This window comes from Hemitrygon akajei, chromosome 9 (genome assembly GCF_048418815.1).
Source record: "Hemitrygon akajei chromosome 9, sHemAka1.3, whole genome shotgun sequence".
Taxonomy (NCBI): Eukaryota; Metazoa; Chordata; class Chondrichthyes; order Myliobatiformes; family Dasyatidae; genus Hemitrygon; species Hemitrygon akajei.
In genome coordinates this window covers 94653746-94666376 of record NC_133132.1, presented here as the reverse complement: position 1 = coordinate 94666376, position 12631 = coordinate 94653746, and the positions used below count along the sequence as shown (strand labels likewise).

Sequence of the window (12631 nt, the reverse complement as noted above, 5' to 3'; positions counted from 1 at the left end):
TTCCTCACATATTCCAAAGACGTTCCAGAAGGTTCGGGTTAGTAAGTTGTTGGGCATTCTATGTTGGCACCAGAAGCATGGCGACTTGCGGGCTGCCCCCAGTACAATCCTCAGACTGTGTTGGTTGTTGACGTATTTCACTGTATGTTTTGATGTACGTGTGACAGATAAAGCTAAAATTAATCTTCAAAAAAAAAAGTAAATTGCATCGCTCAAAACAGGCACTTGTTGAGTTTCTGATGGGATGGAGAATTAGGTTCAAAACTTGCTTGCAGTGGGAACACCTCAGGCAGAAGGAAACACCAGTAATCAAACGGTAATTATGATCTGAGCTTGTTCAGGGAATGGTGATGTATTCTCAGCCTGGGAGTTGTGTCCTTCATGAGGTGGTCATTTGCCTGCAGTTGTCAACAATGATCAACGCTGGAGCTTATTTTATGAATTCTGCATTCCTTTTCTTGCACGATCTACTCACTTATCACAATGACATGTCAAGCCACTTTCGTTTCTCCTCTGAATACATTACGAGACAAGCACCGGTAATTCTCTTTTTTTTAGAGAAACGTTTGTACCCCTTCACCTCAGCATCTGGTCTAGTTTGGGTTCCAGTTCCCTAACCCATGAGGAAGATAAGGTAGGCTGAACTGACCAGGGATGGCAAGTATCCTTTCTTGCAGCATGTTAGTGAATTGACACTTTTATGACAATCTAGTGTTTTCATGCTTATCAATGCTAATGTAGACTCTGAATTTTATGTCAGATTTAATTAATGGAAACTTCTGAACATCTATGGTGGAATATGAGCTCACATGTCTGGATCATTAGACAGACATCTGGATAGCTAGCTTCCAAGCTACCATATCATTTATAACAACTCAATGAGTGGATGGATTCTCATTTTAATATTTATCACAAATTCAGTGCATCTAACAATGCGGCACTGCTGAGGAGCCACGTGGTGCTGAGATGGAAGATCCAAATCTTCCAGCTCACAAGTAACAGCTTACGTAGTGAGCCGAAGAGCCACCTGGTAGTGACTGTGCTTGGAACAAGTGAAACGACTGGTAACCATCTGGTAACTAGTAAGACATCTCACCTTATCAGTCAGCACCATTGCCCAGGAATAAATAAGTCTACCCAAAGTGGTGGACATAGGCCAGTACATCACAAGCAAAGCCCTTCCCATCATTGAGCACGTTACAAGGAGCGCCTCCACAAGAAAGCAGCATCCATCATCAAAAACCCACAATATCCAGGCCACGTTCTCTTTTCACGTCTAACATCGGGAAGGAGGTACAGGAGACAGCACCACCAGGCTCAGGAAAAGCCTACAACCATCAGGCTCCTGAACCAGCGTGGAAAATTTCACTCACCTCAACTCTGAATTGACACCAGAACCTATAGATTCACTTTCAAGGGTTTTACACTTCATGTTCTTCGTATCTATCGTATCTTATCTGTTTATCTATTTATTTGTACAATTTTTCTTCTTTGTAGATTGGTTGTTTGTCAGTGTCTATTTACGTATAGTTTTTCATAAATTCTATTGTAGTTCTTTATTTTCCTGTAAATGCCATCAAGAAAATGAATCTGAAAGGAGCATTTGTGGCATATATGTACTACGATAATAAATTTATTTTGATTTTTGACATTGAGGACACTCAAAACAACTCACCTGGTCACTCAAGAAGACCTCTGGCTTACTGCTGGTGTTGTTGGCTCTGAGTTAGAAGATTTAGGGCTTCCATCTCTACACAACTGAATATAACCAAAGAACCCCCCCCCCCCCCCACCACCCCGGATGCAACAGCATGTACCACAAGTCTCAAGGACATCTTATATCTGGACCCAAAATATTAATGCAATTACAAAGGAGACATGCTGGTGGCTATAACTCATTAGGAGTCTAAGAAGATTTGGTATCTCACCAAAGACTCCAGCAAATTTCTACAGAGGTTTAGTAGACAGCTTTCTGACTAGTTGCATTACTCTCTGGTGTGGAGGGGCCAGTGCACAGGATCAGAAAAAGCTGCAGAGGGTTGTAATCTCAGTCAGTTCTATGATGGGCACTAGCCTCCCCACCATCAAGAACAGCTTCAAAAGGCAATGACATAGATGCTGCCTCACCTGCTGAGATCCTCCAGCATTTTGTATATGCTGCCCTGGATTTCCAGCATCCGCAGAACCTCTTGTGTTTAAACATTTAATTATTCAGTCTCAACCAATCAAAGCCTCACAATAATAAACAAGTCAATTTGGAAGGTGCAGGATAGATACACCCCAAAGTAGTAGTATTCTAAAGACACAACCATGGCTTACGAGGGAAGTCAAGGCCAACATAAAAGCAAAAGAAGGGGCATATATTAGAGCAAAAATTAGTGAGAAGTTAGAGGACTGCGAAGCTTATAAAAACCAATACAAATAAAAATGTCATAAAGGGAAAAAAGATGGAATACAAAGGTAAGCTAGCTAATATTATTAAAGAGGATACCAAACTTTTCTTCAGATATATAAAGAATAAAAGAGAGGCAAGGGTAGATATCAGACTGCTGGAAAATGATGGGAGAGGTAGTAATGGGGGACAAGGCAGATGAAGTATTTAGAATCATTCTTCACTAGCAGTATGCTGGAGGTTCAAGAGCGTCAGGGGGCAGAAGTGAGTAAAGTTATCTTTACAAGGGAGAAGGTGATTGGGAAATTGAAAGATCTTAAGGTAGATACATCTGGACCAGCATTCTGAAAGAGGTGGCTGAAGAGATTGTGGAGGCATTAGTAATGATCTTTCAAGAATCACTAGATTCTGGCGTGGTTCCGGAGGACTGCAAAATTGCAAATGTCACTCCACTTTTCAAGGAAGGAGAGATGCAGGAAAACAGAAATTATAGGCCAGTTTGTCTGACCTTTGGTTGGGAAGATACTGGAGTCAATTGTTAAAGATGTGGTTTCAGTGTACTTGAAGACACACGATAAAACAGGCTGAAGTCAGCATGATTTCCTCAAGGGAAAATCTTGCCTGACAAATTGGTGGGAATTCTTTGAAGAAATATCAAGCAGGATAGTCAAAGGAGAATCAGCGGATGTTGTGGACTTCGATTTTAAGAAGGCCTGTGACAAGGTGCCACACACGAGGCTGCTTAACAAGTTAAGTGCCCATGGTATTACAGGAAAGATTCTAGCATGGATAGAGCATTGGCTGATTGGCAATAGGCAAAGTGTGAGAGCCTTTTCTGGTTGGCTGCCGCAGGGGTTGGTGTTGGGATCATTTCTTTTTATATTATATGACAATGATATGGATGATGGAATTGATAGCTTTGCGGATAAGATAGGTGGAGAAGCAGGTTGTGTTGAGGAAGCAGAGAAGCTGCAAAAGGAGAATGGGCAAAGAGAAGACTTTATTTAAATGAAGAAAAAATTCAAAAATCCAAGGTGCAAAGGGATTTGGGAGTCCTCATGCAGGATCCCTTCAAGTTAATCTGCAGGTTGAGACAGTAGTGAGAAGGGCAAATGCAATGTTAGCATTCATTTCAAGAGGACTACAATATAAAGTGTGTAATGTTGAGGCTTTATAAGGCACTGGTAAAGCCTCAGTTGGAGCATTGTAAGCAGTTTTAGGCCCCTTATCTCAGAAAGGATGTGCTGATATTGAAAAAGGTTCAGAGGACGTTCAGAAGAATGATTCCGGGAAAGAAAAGTTTGTCACATGAGGGCCTGCACTCACTGGAATTCAGAAGAATGAGGAGGGGGGAATCTTATTGGAACCTATTGAATCTTGATAAGAGTTGACGTGAAGAGGATGTTTGCTGTGATGGGAATGTCTAGGACCAAAGGGAACACCTCAGAAGAGGGTCATCCAGATAAAATGGAGGTGCCAAGAATTTCTTTCCGCCAGAGAGTGGTGTATCTGTGGAATTCACTGCCACAGGCGGCTGTGGAGGCTAACTCATCTGGTAGGTTGATAGGTTCTTGATTAGTCAGGGCATGAGGTTTTACAGGGAGAAGGCAGGAGACTTGGGCTGAGTGGGAATTGGATCAGCCTAAATGAAACGGTGGAGCAGACTCAATTGTACAAATGGCCTAATTCTGCTCCTATATCTTATGGTCTAATAATTCCTAATTTAAAACAAAATCTCAAATTCTAACACTGATGTTTGATTGCTGTCAGTAAAATGTATGTTCTCAAATACCCACAATATTTTCTTGCACAGTATTAGAAAAACAAAAAAAATGACTTGGCTGAGTTTTCACTTAAAAGTATTTAAATTTAATTTACTGTTCCCCATGGCTGCCTCTTTGGTGGGTTTAGTCAATTTCATTAAATATAATCCTGTTAAAATAAATCAGCATGCATGATATACACTTGGTGGCCACTGAGTACTATTCTGTGTGTTTGTGGTCTTACACTGCTGTAGCCCATCCACTTCAAGGTTCAACATGTTGTGTATTCAGAGATATTCTTCTGCACACCACTGTTGTAATGTTATTTTTGAGTTCCTGTCAGCTTAAACCAATCTGGCAATTCCCCTCTGACCTTCCCCATTAACAAGGTGTTTCTGCTCACAGAACAACTGTGCACTGCATGGGCTTCTGGTTTTTCACAGCATTCTCTGTAAACTCTTAGAAACTGTTGTTTGTGCAAATCCAAGGAGTTCAGAATTTTCCAGATACTCAAACCACCCCATCTGGCACCAATTACCATTCATTGGTCAAAGTCACTCCAATCACATTTCTTCCCCACTCTGATGTTTGGTCTGAATAACAATCGAACCTCTTGACCATGCTTGTATTGAGCTGCTGCCACAAGATTGGCTGATTAGATATTCACATTAAAAAGGTTGAACTAATAGAGTGGTCAAATAGTGTATGTCAGTGAAAATAAACCTGATTCTGGTGAGAGGAGAACAGGACTGGTATCCCAAAGTTCCAGGATATAGAGGTTTCAGGCATAACAGAGTGGAATACCGACTGGAGTAAAAACTGTTTAGGGAGAACGCCACAGCTGCGCTATTGCACTAACTGAGGACATCTTTGGAGGGCTCATCCAGTAAGGTAATAAGGATAGAATTTAGGAATCAGACAGGTGGGAATATATTAAAGGACTCCCAATAGTCAGTGCAAACTCGAGGAACAGTATGCAGGCAGATCATGGAAAGATGTAAAACCAACATGTTTATTGAAGTGGGTGTTTCTAACTTCCTTAATATTAACTGGGCCTCCTTAGATTGGAGAAGGTCCTGAGACACAGTATTTGCTATTTTATCATTTCGAGGTACAGCGCAGAACAGACCCATCCAGACCAACAAACCATACTGCCCAGCAAACCACCTATTTAACCCTAGCCTCATCACAGGACAATTTACAATGAGCAATTAACCTACCAATGGGTACATCTTTGGACTGTGGGAGGAAACCGGAGCACCTAAAGGAAATCCATGTGTACGTGGGAAGAACGTACAAACCTTCTTACAGAGGACACTGGAATTGAACTCTGAACTCCGACGCCCCAAGCTGTAATGCTACTGTGGTGCCCCACACTTGATATAAGGAGGGATAGTCAACATGGCTTCAGGAGTTCCTATTTCACAAATTTGAATTGAGTTCTTTTTGTTAAGGGCAGGTTACAAAGATAGTTGATGAGTGTAGGTCTGTGGATGCTGTCCACAGGGATTTGAGTGAAGCATTTTATAAGCCCTGTCCCCACAATGGTAGGCTGATCCAGTAGGTTAAGTCACAGGAGATCCACAGTGAATTGGTAAACTGGAACCAAAATTAGCTTGGTTATAGAAGAGTAATGTGTTGGAAAGATGCTTTTCTGACTGCAGGTCTGTGCCCAGACGTGAATGCTGAGACCTCTGTTATTATATCAATGATTTCAATGAAAATTCAGGTGGCATGCTAGTCATTTTGCAGATGACATGAAAATTGGAGGAAAAATGAATAATAAGCAAGATTGTCAAAAGATAAAGCAGACCTGAATCTTCTGGAAGCCCAAGAAGACAGGCTGTGTTGGAGTTTGAGGCCTGTGTTATGTCCATGGGTGGGAGGGAGGAACAAGACTTGTTTTGTTGTGCTCAACGTGGTGAGCATGCTATGCTGGTGCTGGAATGTTGCGATGACACTTGCGGGCTGATGCCCCAGCACATCTTTGTTGATCGGTTGGTTGTTACGGAAATGGCACATCTCATTGTATGCTTTAATGCACACGTGACAAATAAACCTAAATGTTGAGGATAGAAATCAGTTGCAAATTTGGATGAAGAAATGATAGACTGAGTTCAACCGAGACAAGTGCAATTATTGAAGGTCAAGTGCAAGAGCAAAGTGTACAGCAAATGGCAAGATCCCTTAGAGCAGAGGGAGCTTCAGGTGGTGTGCAATTTTAAAATTAGTGCTTGGCAATTCTGGTAAGAATACAACTATGGCTTCTTTTAATTTAAAGTGTGAAAATTCAAAATCCTTCTCCAAAAAAGCGCAGTTGTCAGACCCAATCTTTTTTCCATGCAAGGGTGGACTGACACCAGGAAATAGGGGCAATGTTTGGTCATTTGTGATCCAACTCAAAGATAGAGCAGACCTGAGTAGAATGATCTATCCCGTAAGCAAATGATGGTGGATTCGTGACCACGAGCAAAACTGAAATAAGATCACCAAACACAAAATGCTGCAGGAACTCAACAAGTCAGGAGAGGAATAAACAGTCGATGGTTTGGTCCGGGATCCTTCAGCAGGACAGGAAAGGAAGGGGAAAAGCCAGAATAGGAAGGTGGGGGAGGGGACGAAGTACAAGCTGGTGGGTGATAGGTGAAATCAGGTGAGGACAAAGTTGGGTGGGTGGGGGTGGGGGAATGATAGGTGGAAAAGGGAAATGGCTGAAGAAGGAATCTGATAGGGGAGGAGAGTTAAGTATGGGAGAGAGGGAAGGAGGAGGAGTACCAGAGAGGGGTTATGGGCATGCAAGAAGAGAAGGGGTAAGAGGGGAGCCAGAATGGGAAATGGAAAATGGAATGAGGACAAGTACTCACAAATCTACTTTGCGTAGGTCAATCACCTTGCTGTGCATCACCATTCAGTCTGCAAGCTCCACCCCGAGCTTCCAATCACCACTTGCTCTGAATTAATGGTGTTTTTATACTTCCATCCTCTCATAGGACATATACAGCACAGGTCAGGCTTATTGGCCCTATCCATTATACCGTTTGCTTTAAAATAAACACACTTCAGATGGAACAAGTGGGGTAGTGTGGGTTTAGTATCTTTTTTTTAAGGATTATATGGGTCGGTACAACATGGAGGGCTGAAGGGCCTGTACTGTGCTGTAATGTTCTATTGTTCTAAGCTCAGAGCTCCCTAAAGGTGGGAGCAGAAAAATCCCAGAACCTGGCAGGTCATGCTTGCTTTCATCATCAGTAAAAGTTAGGAAGTCAAGTTTCATTTGCATAAAATGTTACCCAAGCCACACCTGTTCTTTTCTTATCAGTTTATCTAAGAAATGATATACAGTCTATGGCAACTTTATTAGGTACACCTGCTCTGTAATGCAAAAGTCTAATCAGCAACCCAATACTTAAAAGCATGCAGACATGGTCAAGAGGTTCAGTTGCTGTTCAGCTCAAACATCAGAATGGAGAAGAAATGTGATCTATGTGACTTTGACCATGAAATGATTGTTGGTGCCAGACGAGGTAATTTGAACATCTTGGAAACTGCTGATCTCTTGGGATTTTTATGCAAACAGTCTCTAGTCCAGAGTCTAGATTTACGGAGAATGGTGCAAAAACAAACAAAAAAAATCCAGTAAGTGGCAGTTCTTTGGGCAAAACGCCTTGTTATTGAGAAAGGTCAGGAAAATGGCCAGACTGATTTATGCTGACAGAACAGCGACAATAACTCAAATAACCGTGCACTACAGCAGTGGTGTACAGAAAGTCATCCTTGAACGCACATGTTGAACCTCGAAGTGGATGGGCTACGGCAGCAGAAAGCCATGACTATACACTCTGTGGCCACTTTATTACGTACAGGAGGTGCTTTATAAAGTGGCCAATGAGTGTACAAAGCCAATAAGAAAATTGCCAAAGCACCGAGCATATCCATCTGTGGTCCGGTTTTTGTCATAGGAACAGCTTTGCAACTCACTGTTATTAAGGAGAAATTCCGACGGTCGAACAGTTAAATGGGAATCAGACAGTGAGAACCAGGTCCTATCTCAGTGGCTAAAGAGACTTACTAGTGCCTTTCTTGTTCACAGGTGCCACCAGTGCCTTGCAGACAGCACCCAGCTATACTGGCATCTACAGTGGGTTCCAGTCCAAAATCTCACAGGAATTGTGTTAATAAGTAAGTAGCAGCTTGATAAATAGCAAGTGTCATGCATTCGCAGTCCCAGATCATGTTATCTAAACTCCAGTAAACATCAGAATTTCAACAAGCTTCCAGAATGCAATAAGATAAAGCAGTAAAGGCATGTCAGGAAGCATATGTGGAAAGAAAAACTGAGTTATGTTTTGGGTTAACCTGAATGCAGATTCCATCTCCACAGATTCTGCCTGGCCTGTGAGTATTTCCAGATTTTTTAATCCCATATTTCCAGTTTTTATTTATTCTTACTTTATTTAGAAATAAAACACAGAGTTAGGCCCTACTAGCCCACTGAACCCACGCTGCTCAATTACATCCATGTGACAAATTAACCCACCAAACCATACAAATTTGGAATGTGGGAGACAACCGGAGCACCTCAGAGGAAACCCACGCAGTCACGGTGAGAAAAAAACTCTTTACCGACAGCAGCGGGAATTAAAACACATTGAAATATTCATTCGTAATTTTTAATATTCTCTCTCTTGTACACACTACAGACTGTACACAACTGGCTGTCATGCCACAAGATGAAATGCTTTCATTTCGACCCAATATACAATCCTATGACAAGAAAAGCGAGTTCATCTTTCTGTACCATTACCAACACTACCTTTTAATGGTCTCACATTAGAAAAGTATTTGCAGTAGTTTTTTTTTAAACTAGTACATCTAAAACCGGAAATATCCCTTGTATTCGCAACAATATTCCAGATGCAATTAGGAAGACGCGCGCGTTCCAATACTGCGACCGTCTTAAAATGATTTTCTGACAAGACAAAACCAAACACGGACTAACAGAGAGCGTTTTAACATAATTTAGAGTTGGCATACTGCCAGTACAAAAACTCTGTGATACTAAAGCTGCTTAATAACTGAGTTCCCGTCTGTTCCTCCTTTCTTATTAGTCTCGCTCAGTCCGAGCGACAATTTTTAAGTCTTTTTTTGCCAACTCTCCCCACGTCCCCCTTCAACAACCAATTTACGCCCACAACTACGGTTTCATTCATCTGACAGATTGCCCCAGTAATGAGCCCCAATCCACCGCTACCCTCCGCCTTAAAGGGAATGTCAATTGTAGCTGATGTGGGCTACACCACAACGCTACCCGCTCTGCAGGAATTCATTGGAATTTGGTCGAGGGAAGAGTCCACGTTAGTGTCCTTTAACCCGTCGGGTAAGCATCCAGAAAATACCAAGTGAGTTTGCAACAGCCGTGCAACTGAAATGAGGGTCTGGCCAGACATCACCGTGCAAGATTGCCTCCGATCTCCGACGCTGACCGCTCCACCCTTCCTCGCGCGTTGCGCTGCTGCCCTCTATAGCAGAGAAACAAGACTCCAGCGCTCGGGACCCCCACCGTCCCGACCTACCGGGAACTTGTTCTCGTTAATTTTTAAGGTATCTAACACAATACAGACGGCAATTGCGGGAGTGCTGGTGAATAAAAAAGGGCAACGCATTCGCAGCAACGAAACTCACTGTTTTCCTTTACAAAGCGCGCACACAGACCGCAGAAAGCTTGGAATGGTACAGGTGGCGTGTGTGTGTGTGTATGTGTAAAAGACGCACAATACGAGACATACAAGCGCACGTGCATGTCTGTGTATATAATCACGGGCATATTCTTTGCAGGACTGAGACATTCTATGCATATGGAGGTATGTAAAGACGCACATACAGATTATATGTACATATGTGCAAATACACAAATATACTTATATAATACAGCGTATGTATACATTTGTGTGTACATTTAGATATATTGTGTGTGTGTGTATATATATATATACACATACACACACACAACTGCATATGGATGCAGGCTCATATAGTTACGCACAAGCACAACTGAAAATTCACATCTATATTATATATGTACATATATGCAAATACAGAGATTTACATATGTGTATACATGCATCTAGTCTCATATATAGTTACGCATCCACATATATCTAGATAAACCACGCACGCATTAACAATATTGCAATGATGACTCCCATCAGTGTCTAACTACACACGCAGAGCTAACAGCTGGCCGCTATTTGCAGCCCCTGGGCCACATTAACTGCAGCAACAGCTGTTACAATTGATGCTGGATCAATTCAGCCGAATTACGGACATGGTGATTTACCATCCCCACCAACCCAAACACACATCATAGAAGAACTCCAAGCACCAATAAACATAAAAGAACCGCCACTAGTTTGTAGGTCACCCGCAGGGGAGGGATGTCTGCTTTTATTTACAAACAACGTTGATTCTTTTATATCAATTAATGCAAGAGCTAAGCGTTTCCTTCTCCGGACAACATGTTCATTCCCGACAGCACAACTTACCTTCCGACAGCAGACGCGTAGCGTGAACAAAAGACGGATCCAGAGTGTCTTTCTCTGCCATCAGCTCTGGCAAATATTTCTCTCTCTGCATTTTTGTAATAAGATTTTTAATTTGTATTTGTGCGTTTTAAAAGTTAAAATCTATTTCTGCTTCTCTGAGCACACACATCTGATTAAGCTGCTTCACGTCTGCACCAAGTGCACCGACTCGGTTGCACTGACTGCACACAAGAGCATCCCAGCTCGCGCTCTCCGCCAGCTTCCAGTAAGAGCCCGCCTTTACATAGCGGTGATTGGGTGCAGTGCAACCGTCCGGAAGCGAATTCAAATACTTATTGGTTAGCCTCTGTGTCATCAAGAATGAACGACAGGGCACTGGGCTGCGCTTTGCTATTCCGTTTTTTTTAAAGTCGAGTCGTCTTTTAAAAACATTTTTCACTCCTTTTATCTTAATTTTCAGTACTGAAATTGCTCCTTCTTCCATTCGTGCCAGCCGTAGAAACGTCAAATTAAAAATGATGCAACCAGTACAAAGCGGGCCGATGGCATTAAACGGAAAATACATTGCAAAGTTGCTCCGGGCTTTGCTATAACGGGTGCCTAAGTTGCTGCATAATTGATATGCCTGAAAAATGCTGATCTATATATTAAGACCTAGGCAACGTGGTCACTTGGGATATTTACTTCAGTCAGTTTCGTATTTTAATTACGATTAATGTTACAAGCGCGACATTCCATATACGCCGAGCGCACAGCGAGCTGATAATTGCGAACACCGAAGTACAGTACATTGCTGTAGTGTTTAACTACATAAATATGTGATAGAATGATAAATGTACGTCCACAGTATTCTGCCGAAGTACTGTGCGTATCATAATGAAGCATTGCATCCGCGTTAATCGAGCACTATAATAAGATTCGAACATTAATAAGGTTAATATTTCAAATAACACCCAACACCCACGATATATGCGGGGGGGGGGGCTAATTTTAAGACGTCATTAGATTCAGCTTCAGCTTGAAGCAACCTATCTAGCTTATTGTAAATTGAACTTTTGGGGGCGATGTGAGGAACGTGCGTAACTCAAAACGGATTGCAGAAGGGAAATAATTCTCCTTTCTCTGCAATGTCTTATTGCAGCATCCTTCCGCAACCGGTGTTGGGAGCAGCGGCAAGAAGTAGCTTTTGCTCCAGATCAAATCGTTCCCTGAACACACGTTTCAACTATTTTTCTACGTGAACGGTGCTGCTTGCTTCTGCGAAAGAAAAGGGAGCGAGGAAAGGTTTCACAGTGTGAGCTGTGGCGATTCGGTTTTATCTTTCAGTAAAATGTTGGCAAAATGTTCCGAAAGGAAACGTTTGCAGAGCGAATAGTGCTCATTTACACATCGGTACTATGTTTCGGTACTGTAAGACTTTATAACAAGTCAGCCTCGGGATCCTTAAAGATACCGAGAAGTTACCGGAAGCAGTGTCTCACCTGCATCTTTGAGCTACGGGCAGGTAGTCACCCAAAGCTACAGGAGACAGATAAATGGGTGACTGTCAAAACATGGAAGGGAAAACGTCAGATAGTGGAGAGCACCCCTGTGGCTGTCCCCCTCAACTATAAGTACTCGATTTTGAGTGTTGTTGGCGGGGGGGGGGGGGGTGATGATCTACCTGAGGAAAGAAACAGTGGCTGAGCCTCTGGCACTGAGTCTGGCCCTGTAGCTCAGAAGGGTAGGGAACTGAAGAGGATGGCAGCAGTAATAGGGGACTTTATAGTCAAGGGGACAGACAGGTGATTCTGTGGACGCGAAAAAGAAGCACGGTTTGTCTCCCAGGTGCCAGAGTCCGCGATGTTTATGAGCGCAACCGCAATATCCCGAAAAGGGAGGGTGAGCAGCAAGAAGTCATGGTGCCTAGTGGCACCGATGACATGGGTAGAAAA

At 42.6% G+C, this 12631-nt stretch overlaps 1 protein-coding gene across 1 annotated transcript in view; it reads right to left on the bottom strand.

Moving 5' to 3' along the window:
- khdrbs2 (KH domain containing, RNA binding, signal transduction associated 2) overlaps nucleotides 1-10914 on the bottom strand; it is a 489568-nt gene extending 478654 nt beyond the window's left edge. The window contains exon 1 of the mRNA XM_073056524.1: nucleotides 10698-10914. Coding sequence (XP_072912625.1) covers nucleotides 10698-10788 — 91 coding nt within the window. The 5' untranslated portion in view covers nucleotides 10789-10914. The remainder of the gene's footprint in view (nucleotides 1-10697) is intronic.
- Between the last annotated feature and the right edge of the window lie 1717 nt (nucleotides 10915-12631).